The following is a 14,353-nucleotide window of genomic DNA, read 5'->3' as shown; positions in this document are numbered from 1 at the left end:
TATCAGTAAGTATTTTTTTTTTTTTTTTTTTGAGACAGTGTCTCGCTTTGTTGCCCTGGCTAGAGTGAGTGCCGTGGCGTCAGCCTAGCTCACAACAACCTCAAACTCCTGGGCTTAAGCGATCCTCCTGCCTCAGTCTCCCCAGTAGCTGGGACTACAGGCATGCGCCACCATGCCCAGCTAATTTTTTCTATATATATTTTTAGTTGGCCAGATAATTTCTTTCTATTTTTAGTAGAGACGGGGTCTCGCTCTTGCTCAGGCTGGTGTCGAACTCCTGAGCCCAAACCATCCACCCACCTCGGCCTCCTGGAGTGCTATGATTACAGGTGTGAGCCACCGCGCCCGGCCCCATTAAGTATTTTATATCATTAAATATACACAAATGTGTATGAATGTTATTGTCTGTGTGCTAGGTATTTTCTGCCTCTTCAGAACTACCTTACCTTTCTCCATTCTGCTCTGTGCCCCGGAAGACTGACTCATGCAAACTGAGTTGGTGGGCTCTGACTTGTGACTTCTTGCTATGGCCGGTGAATCCAATATTAACAAAGAATAGAATAGAGTGAGAAGTCTACTACACACCCCATTTAAGACTTCACTGCTTATGTATGTACCATCCTCAAGAAAATTTCAAGCCAAATTACTATTATAACATTTACTATTTTCTAATCTACTATAAGCATTTAAAAACAGAAAGTTTAATGTAAAATAATCCTGCTACAATAGAATGCATATATATTATGTGAAATGTGTTCATCATCTATGTGTGAAGTTACAAACTTAGACCAGTGGTACACAATGCCCAGCATTCTCTTTCGGACAGAAGCATCAAGAGATTCTTAGCCGGGCATGGTGGCTCACGCCTGTAATCCTAGCACTCTGGTAGGCCGAGGTGGGTGGATCGCTCCAGGTCAGGAGTTCGAGACTAGCCTGAGCAAGAGTGAGACCCCGTCTCCACTAAAAAAAAAATATAGAAAGAAATTAGCTGGACAACTAAAAAATATATATAGAAAAAATTAGCTGCGCATGGTGGCGCATGCCTGTAGTCCCAGCTACTCGAGAGGCTGAGGCAGGAGGATCACTTGAGCCCAGGAGTTTGAGGTTGCTGTGAGCAAGGCCGACGCCACAGCAGTCTAGCCCAGGCAACAGAGTGAGACTCTGTCTCAAAAAAAAAAAAAAGATTCTGGAAGAACAGCATTGTTACGTTGTGGATGCACTAGATCAGCAGTCCCCAACCCTTTTGGCACCAGGGATTGGTTTCATGAAGAAAATTTTCCCACGAACCCGGGTTGGGGTAGGGGTGGGTTGTGGAGCTCAGGCGGTCATGGGCGCAGCCCGCCTGTGGGTTGGGGACTGCAGCACTAGATAACAAATGCTTGTTTTGAGGGGAGAGTAGTTGAATTTATTTTACTCAATAGTGAGAAAATAGTTCTTTAGTGAAGTTCTCAGGTGAGCTTATTACGGATACCATTCCACCTCAAATGTTAGAAAATGTGTTTACTTTTTAACCTGCTGTTCATCACTTCAGCTCTTATGAAGGGGAAAACTTATGGAGTGTGCCTCAGATTACTTATTTAATATGGGAATAATATTTCTTTAGAAAGAAAGTATATACATAATTTTACTTATCAGTTTGTTACTGAATTTTTAAATGTAATGATTCCATTTCATTGACGCTAAAAATTTTATATTGTTTTATTATAATCATCTCAACTCATTGCATTAATATAGTTATAGCTGGGTCCTCTGGATATGTGATAATGCCTGAAGCTTGATGTATAATGTTGCATTCTAAATGCACTGTAAAACCAAAGTGGTGAAAATAGATCTTTAAAGTTCACAAAAATCACCCTTTGGAATGAAAGTATGATTATACTTATAAATATTAAGCAATAGCTGCTGAAGTAAGCTTGCCTAATCTTTGATTCCTACCAGAGTCAACATAATTTTGGATTCACATAAAGTAAGATTAACAAGGTTGGAAGGGATCTTTAAAGGTTATCTTAGCCAACCACTTACCAAGTACTACCACCCTGTTAAGTAGTCCCTGAGCCTATTCTTAAACCTATTCTGTGACTGAACCTTTGCAGCCACTTCTAGAAGTGAGCACATTTCATGCTTGAACAGCTCTGATTTAGGGTTCTTCCATATACTGATATTTCTTTCCCTGTAGCTTTTTACCTGAACCTACCTGGTTCTAACCCTTCCTCATGATAGTCTTTCATAATTTTAAAGACTTATTTATCATATTGGAAACCTACCAATTTGTTAACCTATATCCAGAGTAACAGTTTTTTTTGAGCAGAATCCAGAATGTAGGCTTCTGCTTTACCTCTTACGGATTGTTGATTATTCTGCACTGGTGTGTTGGATTGAGACCTGTGCATGTCTGCTTAGGCAAAGTTGTATAAAGTAGAATACTACAGCAGCACATGTACAACCTGTTCAGTTAAATAAATGCCAGACAAGGCTAGGACAGATCTATTTGTTCATACCCTAATTGCAGATACTGGAGGGTTTTTGCAGTCACAAGCGAGGAAGTAACTCATCTTAATATTCCTGTATTATTAATAGTTTTGAGGTTTTGAGTTCTGTATATTTTCTCTGACTCAGCATTTATAAAAATAAAAGCAGTTTAACACTAGCCAGTGTTAACTAGTTAGCTCTGAATAAAATGTTTTCTACTACCTTTTTAAGGGTTCCAGGTCACTTTACGTGAAGAATATTGACATTGCAGTGAAGAGTTTGTGAATCATACTTTTCTTTGTTCTAATGTAACCAAAAAAAATTCAGAAATAAGTTGGGTGCTGAGGCAGTATAACTGAACTCTTCTCCATCACCTTAGATTTAAAAAGAGTTTTTTAAACAGACTTAGCGTGGTAAGATCAATTGTCGATAAACTCTTTTTCTTTCTTTCTTTTTTTTTTTTTTTTGAGACAGTCTTGCTCTGTTGCCTGGGCTAGAGTGCCATAGTGTCAGCCTCACTCACAGCAGTCTCAAACTCCTGGGCTCAAGCAATCCTCCTGCCTCAGCCTTCCAAGTAGCTGGGACTATAGATAGGTGCGCGCCATGAGCCTGGCTAATTTTCTATTTTTCAGTAGAGATAGGATCTCGCTCTTGCTCAGGCTGGTCTTGAAATCCTGACATCAAGCGATCCTCCCACCTTGGTCTCCCAGAGTGTTAGGATTATAGGTGTGAGCCACCGTTGCCCGGCTGATAAATTTTTTTAGAATTTAAAAAATTTTGTTTGTGCATATATTTTTCTTGGCTCAAATTAGAAAAGTACAAAGGATTTAAAAAACTAAACTATCTCTCTGCCTTAATACTTAGCTATGTGGCTCCCTTCCTTACAATATTATTACTATCTTAATACATTTCTTTTACATGCAGAACCTCCACCCTTCCCATAACCAAATTTTTATTCTTATAATATCCTAAATATTGAGTTATATTTCTTTTATGCATTTCTGAGGTTAATGGGTCCCTAAAAATAATGCTTCAGTTTAATTGGGAATACTGTGTAAGTTGAGTACTCTATTAATATTTTTACCAACTGGTATTTCTTTAGCTGCTACACTGTGTTGGGGAATACAAATGCTGGACAACTGTTTAAGAAGGCATGTATAAGTACATTACACAATGATATATTTAACAATTAGAAGTACAAAGTCAAAGAGGGAATATTTAATACTGTTTTCTGGGAAGGACTGTAGTGTTGGAAGCTGGGTTTTAAAAAATGAACAGTAGCTCACTGGACAGATGGGGTTGGAGATGGCATTCCAGACAAAGGAGGACATGGAATAGAAAGAGGTCTAGTATGTTGAATGAACAATAAGGAACTGAATATTGCTAAAATTATTGGGAAGTAGAGTGGTAGGAGCTCGGACTAGGTAGGTAGGTAGTGTGATCAGTTTGTGAAAGGCTTTAGCATAGTGCTTTTGAAATGGATTTATCCCCTAGGGCTACATGAAACAATTTTAAACTTTCAAATTAATATGGAATTACTGTTTAAAAGATCACTCTTTTGGCAGTACAGGGAATAAATGAAAACAGAGTAAGATTAGGAAACTGGGAGAGTAGTGAGAAGTCTGTTAGAATAATCTGGGCAAGAAATATGTAGTGAGGTTAACAAGGCTGGAATGGAGAGGAGGGGTGGCATTCAAGATCCTACTAGGCAGTAGATTCAGTGAGAAATGGTGGATTATTAGGAAGCAAAACAATGTAGTGATTAAGTCTTTGGTATTATTATAGAACTAAGTTCAGTTCCAGCTTTGCCTTTTACCAGCTGTGTGATTTTGCATCAGTCATTTAATTTTAATAAATTCTGTTTCATCGTTTTTAAAATGAGTATTGTGTAGTTGATGCTTTAAGCAGCTTTCATTTAACTAACTTGCTGAATAGTTAGTTAATAGTTGCTCTTCATCCCTCAGTAACACAAATCTATTTGATGTCCATCGCAAGCTCTCAGCTTGTTGGCCTTCCTAGGTCAGTAAAACTAAGTGGCAGAATTAACCAGTCACAGTAGGCCTCATGCTGTGTGATACCATTTATACAGAATGTCCGGAATAGGTAAATCTGTAGAGATAGAATGTAGATAAGTGGTTGTAAGAGGCTGGGTGGGGGAAATGGAGAGTGACTGCTAATATGTATAAGGTTTCTTTTTGGGGTGATGAAATATTCTAAAATGAATAGTTGACACAACGATGTGTCACAACTCTGAATATAATGAGAACTGCTGAACCACTTTTAGAGTTAATTTTATGGTATGTGAATTATATTTAAATAAAGTTGTCATAGAAAAAATACATTCAGTTTTTGCCATTTGTCCAATATGTCTTTTATAACTTTCCTTCTTTTAGTTAAGGATCATGGATTGTATTTAGTTATCATGTCTCTTTACCTGCTTATGTTTTTGATGGGTCACAGTAATAATAATGAGGAATGTATAGTTAGGTCCCCTGGAAATAAAAGAGGAAACATTTTTCCTCAAATGTTCTTAAACATGTAGCATGGATCTATTTTTATTTTAGATGCATACAAAATAAAACATTAAATTAAAATTGCTCTTACGTGAATGTAAGCTTTTGGTGAAGACAGATGAGACAAAGCCATTTGGAGTAATGTCTGATTTAAAAAAATTACTCTGTCAGAGTACAATATTTATGCTGGCTTAAACTAGAATTTTGAGACATTAGGTTTGTTTGATTTTAAAAATAGCTTTTAGGCCAGGTGCAGTGGGTCACACCTGTAATCCTACCACTTTGGGAGGCCAAGGTGGGAGGATCACTTGAAGCCAGGAGTTGGAGACCAGCCCGGGTAACATAGTAAGACCCCATCCCTACAAAAAATAAAAAAAATTTAGGGCATGGTAGCACATGCCTGTAGTCCCAGCTATTCAGGAGGCTAAGGCAGGAGGATCTCCTGAGCCCTGGAGTTTGAGGCTACAAGGAGCTATGATCGCATCACTGCATTCCAGCCTGGGTGACAGGGAAAGACTTTGTCTCTGTTCCAAAAAAATTAAAAATAAGAATTTAAAAAATTTGAAATATAGCTTTAAGAATCTTCTTAAAGCGTGAATACTTGTTTGAGTAGATTTGAAGTTACAGGAGGACTCCACATAGCTTTTAAAAATAATGTTGGTAGTTTTGTTTATAAATGTCTTAGTCCAGTTTGGTAATTTACCTAAATGACACTATTATATATTGTTTTGAGCCCCCAAAGTTATCTTACCTAGATGTGGCACTCGCAGCCATTTTTATATAGAAAGATAGGAATGTAGAATGGCAAAATGCTAAAATATGAGTTTTATTCAGTGATTCCAAGTATACTCTAATCACACAGACCTTAGTGTTATAGTGGAAATTTTCTACTTGTAATAATTGCCACTTTAATTTTGATGTAGACAGCCTTCTGTGGATGTGATAGTTTCTTGTGTATCAAAGAGCAGACACTATTTGATGAATTATGTGACGTGGTTACAAAAGTGTCTGGTATGTGTATAACTTACAGTGGTATTAACACATTAACTGCCATGTGATTTGTATTTAACTCATTCTAGTTTTGAGCCTGGGGCCTTATGAAGCATATGTAACTCACACCTCTTTTCACCTTGGGAGGCTCGAGAACTATTTTTCAAGTTGCATATAACACATGCACAGAAAACAATAGAAAACCAAATTTTCATTAAATTAGAAAGGATTATTTTGTTTTGGAAGTTTTTTTTCCTATTTTTGTAATAAAACACTGGCCCCAAGGAAAATTTTTTTCTGGTGCAGCAGTCAATGTGTTAAAAATAGTGATTGCTTTATTTTGTCTGTTGTGGTGGTACCATTTCTACTTGTAAGAAGAAAATAATATGTAATCAAGAATACTTTATTTGGGTATGTGTGTGGGATATTTGCAAACATCAAGTTGAGGTATTTTACGATAGACTATAGGTAGATGTGTTTTCTTCTGATTTCCCCCACCCCTTTATATACCTTGATTTTAATTTTTATCAAGTCTGTCTCTCTGGCCTTTGCCGCTGTGGCCCATTGATCTGTCCATCTGTCTGTTACAGTGCATATTGGGTACTTCCAGAAGTATGAATTCAGTGATGCAAAGGACAGGCGGGCTGCAGCAGCAAAGGTAGGACAGAATCATTCCAAAGATAAGTCATTAAAGGACCATTAAACACACATACTCGCATATACACATACATTGGCAGCAAGTACCAGATTATTCAAGGGCACACTGTTTATCCTATAAATTTTTATGGGAAAGACTGTTCTGACATGACAAATTTGATATAAAGGGCACAGTTTTATTATTTTTTAAATGAGAACCCTGCTTGGCACTTAGGTAACAAAGTAAATGGCATTTGCCACTATATTTAAGATGCTGAATAATAGAAGAGATGATTAAATGGAGGATATTAATGGTATTAGCTTGATTCACGTACCTGGTTGATTTTCAGAAACTATGGTGATGAAGGATCCTATTTTATAAACTGTGGGAGGAGAAGCAGGAAAGATCAATCTGTCTGTGTGTGTATATTTATGTTAATATTTATATTACTGATTGTGCAATATTTTGATGAAAATCAACTGAATCTTGCAGTTCTCTCTCTCTCTCTTTTTTTTTTTTTTTGAGGCAGTCTCACTTTGTTGCTCAGGCTAGCGTGCAGTGAGTGGTGGCATCATCATAGCTCACTGCAACCTCGAACTTGCAGACTCAAGTGATTCTCCTGCCTCAGCCTCCCAAGTAGCTGGGGCTCCAGGTACATACTACTGCACCTGGCTAATTTTTCTATTTTTAGTAGAGTTGGGTGTCTTGCTTTTGCTCAGGCTGGCCTCGAACTCCTCAGCTTGAGCTATCCTCTCACCTCATTCTCTCAGAGTTCTAGGATTACAGGCTTGAGCCACCGCACCTGGCCCTAGTTCTTTAGTTAACTTCTATAAAGAAACCTAAGGATTTCTATTTATATATTAATGTTTGTATCCATTTACTTGCTAAATGATAGTCATAATAGCAATTATTGACTTTAAAAAAAATACTAGGGTAGTGTGGGAGAGCAATAGCATTTTTATACTGAATCCTAAAACCTAAATTTTAGGCAAGTTTTAAAAAATTAGGCAATACAGTGTAAACACATGAAGAAAAAGAAATGTAAAGCTTATAACATTAAGTGTTAGGTTGCTTATATCATTCTATTATTGGCTGTAAAGTGAGGTACTATAGGGATAGCTAAATGATGCAGATATTTGTATCATTTTCTTTGCTGTTATATTTTAAAAGAAAGTGGCTGTGTTTTTCTGAATAGGTTAATAAAGTACTTCTCAAGTTACCCAAATGAAAAGGCAGATAAAATTTATATTTGATGTTCAGTGAAGATTGCTAGGTTTTCAAGATGACTGAAATACCTAAGATCTTTAGTAGCCCCAGTCTAAATTCTGGCTCAAAAGGCTGACATTAATAGTTAATACTTTTATAAACTCCATATACTACATTGAGGAGATCTAGTCTACTGTTTCTTCAGTGTAGAAGTGAAATTTCCTGGTATACTATACCAGGGATATTTTGAATCAATAATGTTAAAACAAGATTTTGTTAAAAGGTGACCTTTTTTTGGTCTTGGAAACCTTTCTGGCTAACTTTTTTTGCTTTCATATTCGCTATCGAGCACCTTCTTCCCAACGTATTTTAGGTATTTCATGGTCTGCTAAATAGATCATAAATCATTTTTTACCTTTTATGGTTTGGCAGTATTAAAATGAATATTATTCATGAATCAATTTCTTGAAAATTGTCAGATCTAGCAGTACAACTCAATATAAAGCAAAATAGTTCTTAATTTCAGAGACCTGGGTTCTAATCTAATCCTGATTCTTCCACTATTTTTGTTTATTTTTTGAGACAGTTGCCCTCTGGTGCCCAGGTAGGTGTACAGTGGCACGATCATAGCTCACTGTAGCCTCAAACTCCTGGACTCAGGTGATCCTCCTGCCTCAGCCTCCAAAGTAGCTAGGACTACAGGTGTGCCTGGCTAATTTTTTTTTAAAATTTTGTTTTATAGAGATAGGTTCTCACTATGTTGCCCAGGCTGGTGTCTTAACTCCTGGCCTCAAGCCTCAGCCTCCCAAAGCGCTGGAATTATAAGTGTGAGCCACCATACCTGGCCCTGACTGCCACTAATGACTTTTCAAAAGTAATTTCTGCTTCTTAATTTTCTGTTTAAAGTATGCATGTTGGTGTTAACTTAAAAAAATGTGGTTAATCTGTCTTTATGGAAAAGGATTCTTAATAAGGAGGTAAAGGTGTGAACTTTTTGACTAGACCTAAATCATTGCTCAGAAAGTTTTGATTTTTTAAAATAGTGCTTTTTTATGTCAAACTTTAATTTACAACTGAAATGTTTTATTTTAGAAGAAAAATGATGAGTCATTTTTGTGCTCTTTCTCACTTTCTGCTCCAATTCAACTTCATTCTGCCAGTTGGTATGTTTTTTCTTCAACAGTATACTGGATTTAACAATTGTATAGGTATTTTCTTATATGACCATATCGGTTTATCATTTCCCCTGTTATTGGACATATATTTCATTTGGTATTGTGTGTCTTCTTTTCTTTCCTTTTCTTGCAATTTTCATAAGTGAGGCTGAAGGTTTTAAAAAAGGTTATATGAGTTTATCTTTATACTAGCAGTGTATGAACTATTAATATCATTTTCTCTACACTCTTGCTGCCAACTATTAAGAATCTTCAAGGCGGGGCGCGGTGGCTCACGCCTGTAATCCTAGCACTCTGGGAGGCCGAGGTGGGCGGATCGTTTGAGCTCAGGAGTTCGAGACCAGCCTGAGCAAGAGCGAGACCCCATCTCTACTAAAAATAGAAAGAAATTATATGGACAGCTAAAAATATATATAGAAAAAATTAGCTGGGCATGGTGGCGCATGCCTGTAGTCCCAGCTACACGGGAGGCTGAGACAGGAGGATCGCTTGAGCTCAGGAGTTTGAGGTTGCTGTGAGCTAGGCTGATGCCACGGCACTCACTCTAGCCTGGGCAACAGAGTGAGACTCTGTCTCAAAAAAAAAAAAAAAAGAATCTTCAAATTTTCATTAATCGATAAAAAAATATTACTTGGCTATTTTAATTTACATTTCCCTGAATTGCCTTTTCGTATCCTTTACACCTTTTCTTAATGAGTTCTTAATGTTTGATAGTTATTGTAGCTATGTTCTCCAATCTGTTATTTGAAAGGAAAAACAGTAATACATGCACATGGTAACAAATGAAAAAGAGTTACTATGTCTTCTTATGATTACATTTATAGCTTTCATATATCTCTGTTCCATCACTTTTTAATATTATCTCTTTCCTCTTTCTTTCTTCCTCCATCTTTGACAATCCCACTTTATAAAAAGCTAGGTATACTTTGATGTTATCAAAATCTTTTCATCTTGTGATCATAACCAAATCTTATTAATTTGCACATAGCTTGATTTTTTTAAAGTGACACCATTGAATGTTTGTTTTTATGGTTTTTAAATATCATTCAGTGACATTCCAAGTAGTGTATTATGATCATTACCTTTTGTTTTTAACAGGCCTAATGTCAAATGCTCTGGATCTTCCTAAGAACAGTACTCTGTATCAAGGTCGTTTGGATTTATTTACACTTCTCTTGCAGCCCTTCATTTTGCTCTTCTAATCAGGGTGGCTTTCCCTCTAAGCCTCTTATATATAGCTCTCAACTGGACTTTGCTTTGCTGTTCTCCTGTGTTGGAGCCTCTGATTCTTAGATCTGTGTCTTTTTGTTGATTTAATCTCATTTTGCTGGACTACGCCCTTTTTTTTTTTTTTTGAGACAGAGTCTTGCTCTGTTGCCTGGGCTAGAGTGCTGTGGCATCAGACTAGCTCACAGCAACCTCAAACTCCTGGCCTCAAGTGATCCTTCTGCCTCAGCCTCCTAAGAATCTGGGACTACAGGTGCACACCACCATGCCCTCCCTGCTACTCCCCCCCCCCTCCTATTTTTAGTTGGCCAGCTAATTTTTTTTCTATTTTTAGTAGAGACAGTGTCTTGCTCTTGCTCAGGCTGGTCTTGAAATCCTGACCTCAAGCAATCCTCCTGCCTTGGCCTCCCAGATGCTAGGGTTACAGGCATGAGCCACCATGCCCAGCCTATATCCTTAATTTAACTACCACAAAATTTCTCTTAAGATATTGTTCTTTGTGGCCCTGATAATGTGCTTAATTTTCCTTCAGATTTGATTGCTAGATTGGCTAGATGGGAAACTGTATATTGGAATCTTTATGAAGACATTGCCTTCTGCATTCACTGTTATGATAAGACTGGTTCAAATTTCTTTGTGACTTTTCTTTTTTCTTTTTCTTTCTTTCTTTTTTTTTTTTTTAAGTTGCAGCCCTTTCTCTTTATCTTGGTGTTCTGAAGAGAGGTGTGTGTGACTCTTCTGATTTGTTATGCTGGGCCCTTAGTGGACCCTTTCAACTGAGAGTCTTGGTGTCCTTTTAAAGCTTTGGGGAATTAACTTCTATTACTGCTTTGGTAATTTCCTTCCCTTGCCTTTCCTCCTGGAATTCCTGTTAGTTGAATGTTAAAACCAACGGATATAACTAAAAATGTTAATAAATTATGCAAGCAAGATTGAGAGGTTCATGTGCTAAATCCTCATCTTTCACATCAAGAAGGTGATAGATAATACCTAAAGTGGAAAAATAATAACTGTTTGAGCATAAGCATATTTAGGATAAAAGTAAATACTAGAAGGAACAGCTAAAAGAGTTTAAAATGGTTACCTCAGAGGATTGGAAATCAGTAGTGACTGAGGCATGGCAAAGAAGACTGTTAGACCTTTAAAACTATGTACATATATTAAATAAAATAATTTGAAACAGTGATTTAGTTTAATTCTAGAGGTCTACATTTAGTGATACCTTTGTTCTTTAAAATCCCCTTAGCAAATATATGTAGACATGTTCTTAGTCCAAGAATTTATTATAAACCTCGTGAGGGGAGGTAGATTCCATTTGTATATGCCGTATGTTCCTTTGTCATGATTCTTAATCATTCAGCTGTATATTTTTGAGAATAATTGGCAAGAGAATGCTTACATGGCCTGTTATTGCTTGGTTGTAAAACTTAAAGGATATAGGATTATATTTGTGTCTAATTCAAGATCATTTTGATTTATGACTCTTGTGAGCTTTAAAGAAATCTACAGTGGCTTTTTTAAAAAATAGGGCTTTTCTTAGAAAAAAGTTTGTAAGAGACAAATTTACTTAAACCTCCATACCTTTTTATTAAAATAAGTAAATACTGTGATTTTCAAATCTTATGTTTATGTTATGAACAAAATTTTATGTACTGCATGTACATATATATAGTATGAATAAGTAAGTAGTAGTCACTGAATTGCTAATCAGAATCCTACCCATAGAATACTACTCAGCTATAGGAAAGAATAAAATACTGTTTTTTTCAGCAGCTTGGATGAAACTGGAGGCCATTATTCTAAGTGAAGTGACCTAGGAACAAAACCAAATACTATGTGTTCTCACTTATAAGTGGGAACTAAGCAGTGGATATGTATGATCATACAGAGTGACTTAATGGATGTTGGAGACTCAGATCGGAGAGGGAGAGGGAGTGTGGGATGAAAAATTACCTATTGGGTACAACACACGCTATTCAGGTGATGGGTATACTAAAAGCCTACACTTCTCTACTATGCGCTTCATCCATGTAACAAAAAAAAATTTGTACCCCCTAAATCTATTTAAATAAAAAAAATAAATTAAAAAAAAAGATATGGTTTGAGAAAGTACTGGTTCAGGTGCTCTTCCAATTGATTATTAAGAAGTAGTTGGGGCCGGACGTGGTGGCTCACACCTGTAATCCTAGCAATTTGGGAGGCTGAGGCGGGAGGATCCCTTGAGGTCAGGAGTTCAAAACCAGCCTGAGCAAGAGCAAGACCCCATCTCTACTAAAAAAATAGAAAGATCAGCTGGACAACTAAAAATATATAGAAAAAATAAATTAGCCGGACATGGTGGCACATGCCTGTAGTCCCAGCTACTCAGTAGGCCGAGGCAGGATTGCTTGAGCCCAGGAGTTTGAGGTTGCTGTGAGCTAGGCTGATGCCACGGCACTCTAGCCTGGGCAACAGAGTGAGACTTTGTCTCAAAAAAAAAAAAAAAAAAAAAAAGTATTGGGCATGTATATGAAATCTTTTTCTAAGTGGATCAGTTGCCTCCAGAGGAAGAGGTAACTATTAAATATATACAACACTTCTTAATGATACTCAGTTCACTTTACAGAACTAATTTAATTTTTGTATGCCTTCTCTTAGGTAGTTTGAAGATGACTAGTGGTTGTGTTAGTTGAGGGAGTGGAAGTACATTACAGTTACTCAAATGTTTTGCTTGTGTGTTTGGTGGAACATTTTCAGTGTGTGTCACAGTAGCTATGTGTAATACTTGAGGCTTGATAGTTGGAATCCAGAGGTGAGAATGTGAATAGATAACTGAAAGGTTACAAAATAATTTTAATTATCTCACAACCCTAAATCACCACAAAAATGATAAAGTAGCATGTGGTGGTCTGTATTTGTGGTTTAGATTATCTCCATTGTGCCAAAGCAGTTTGGAATTAGTTACCTTGTTTTAATTACCTTTAGTTCTTATCCTTTTTATCTATAGGGCTTTTTCCCTCCTCAAGGAATAGCCAGTTAAGAGATTGTGACCCAAGAAAATCTTGCCTGAATGGAGTCTCAGGTAATGGTAAAGGTTTAAAACTAGGATTATGGGCCCGATGTGATTGCTCATGCCTGTAGTCTCAGCACTTTGGGAAGCTGAGGCAGGAGTATTGCTTGAGCCCAGGAGTTGGAGGTTACAGTGAGCTATGATCATGCTACTGTATTCTAGCCTGGACGACAAGGCAAGATCCTGTCTCAAAATAATAAATAAATAAAACTAGGGTTATGTATGTTGGAGGAGACTTGGCTCGATGCTAAAGCATAAAATGCTATTTAAAGTCTTGAGTTTGTGTTTCTGATATGAAATAGAAGTGTATTACCTTACCTATTGTTTCTATTGTTTATATAAATATATACTTTCCATTAACCACCCCCCTTTGGTTTGTTTGTATTTGAATTTTTACAGAAGAAATCAAATGATTATACATAGTGATAGCATCCTTCCTTTTAGGGAAACATTTTATTTATTAAACACTGATTAAACTCTTGATGAGGTTTTCTAGAGGTGAAATCTTTGTGAGTATCCAAATTGGGATGACATAGAAGGAAGTAATTGCAAGGACAGGTGAAGAACAACAAAGCTAAGGTGGGTCTTTGGCTAGGTGCATTCATTAACAAGTTTTGGTACGTCAGGATTATATCTAAATCAATTGCATACCTCAGGAAAATTTCATATTAAGTGTTGTGAATTTATAGCATCAAACAGTTAATCAAAACTTGCCAGTGTTGAATTTTGTTTCAAATAATCTTTAAGAGTAGTGAGTGAAAATATGAAATTCTTGCTGAAGTAATCTTCTGGGAAACATCTTGGGGTGGGGAGGTCTCTCAAGAACAATTACTTTCAGCATTTTCCCTTCTTCGTTTTTTACCTTTCTTCTCCTGCGGGTAGCTTAGAAGTAAATATTCAAAACTGGTAAGTTTTTCAGTTAGTATATAGATGTAAATTCTTTTAAAATGCATGTTACCTTAAAGCCATCTGGAGATTCTGTGGATTGTCTCCCTCAACCCTCCTGAGCGCTTCTGTTTACTGCTAGGCTAGGAAGCTTAAAACTTTATTTCTCAAACTATTTTGCATGTAGGGTTCTGGATGTGAA

The 14,353-nt window shown here is 36.8% G+C and overlaps 1 protein-coding gene across 2 annotated transcripts in view; it reads left to right on the top strand.

Moving 5' to 3' along the window:
- Positions 1-14,353, top strand: part of ARIH1 (ariadne RBR E3 ubiquitin protein ligase 1) — a 113,967-nt gene that overhangs the window by 20,721 nt on the left and 78,893 nt on the right. Inside the window, exon 2 of one of the 2 annotated variants that reach the window (XM_069482340.1) lies at positions 6,563-6,630. The exons of the other annotated variant lie outside the window; for it this stretch is intronic. Within the exon in view, the coding sequence (XP_069338441.1) occupies positions 6,563-6,630 (68 nt within the window). The remainder of the gene's footprint in view (positions 1-6,562; positions 6,631-14,353) is intronic. 2 annotated transcript variants of the gene reach the window in all.

This window comes from Eulemur rufifrons, chromosome 2 (genome assembly GCF_041146395.1).
Source record: "Eulemur rufifrons isolate Redbay chromosome 2, OSU_ERuf_1, whole genome shotgun sequence".
Lineage (NCBI taxonomy): Eukaryota > Metazoa > Chordata > Mammalia > Primates > Lemuridae > Eulemur > Eulemur rufifrons.
The sequence above is the reverse complement of the archived record's forward strand: the minus strand, read 5'-3'. Positions and strand labels throughout refer to the sequence as shown.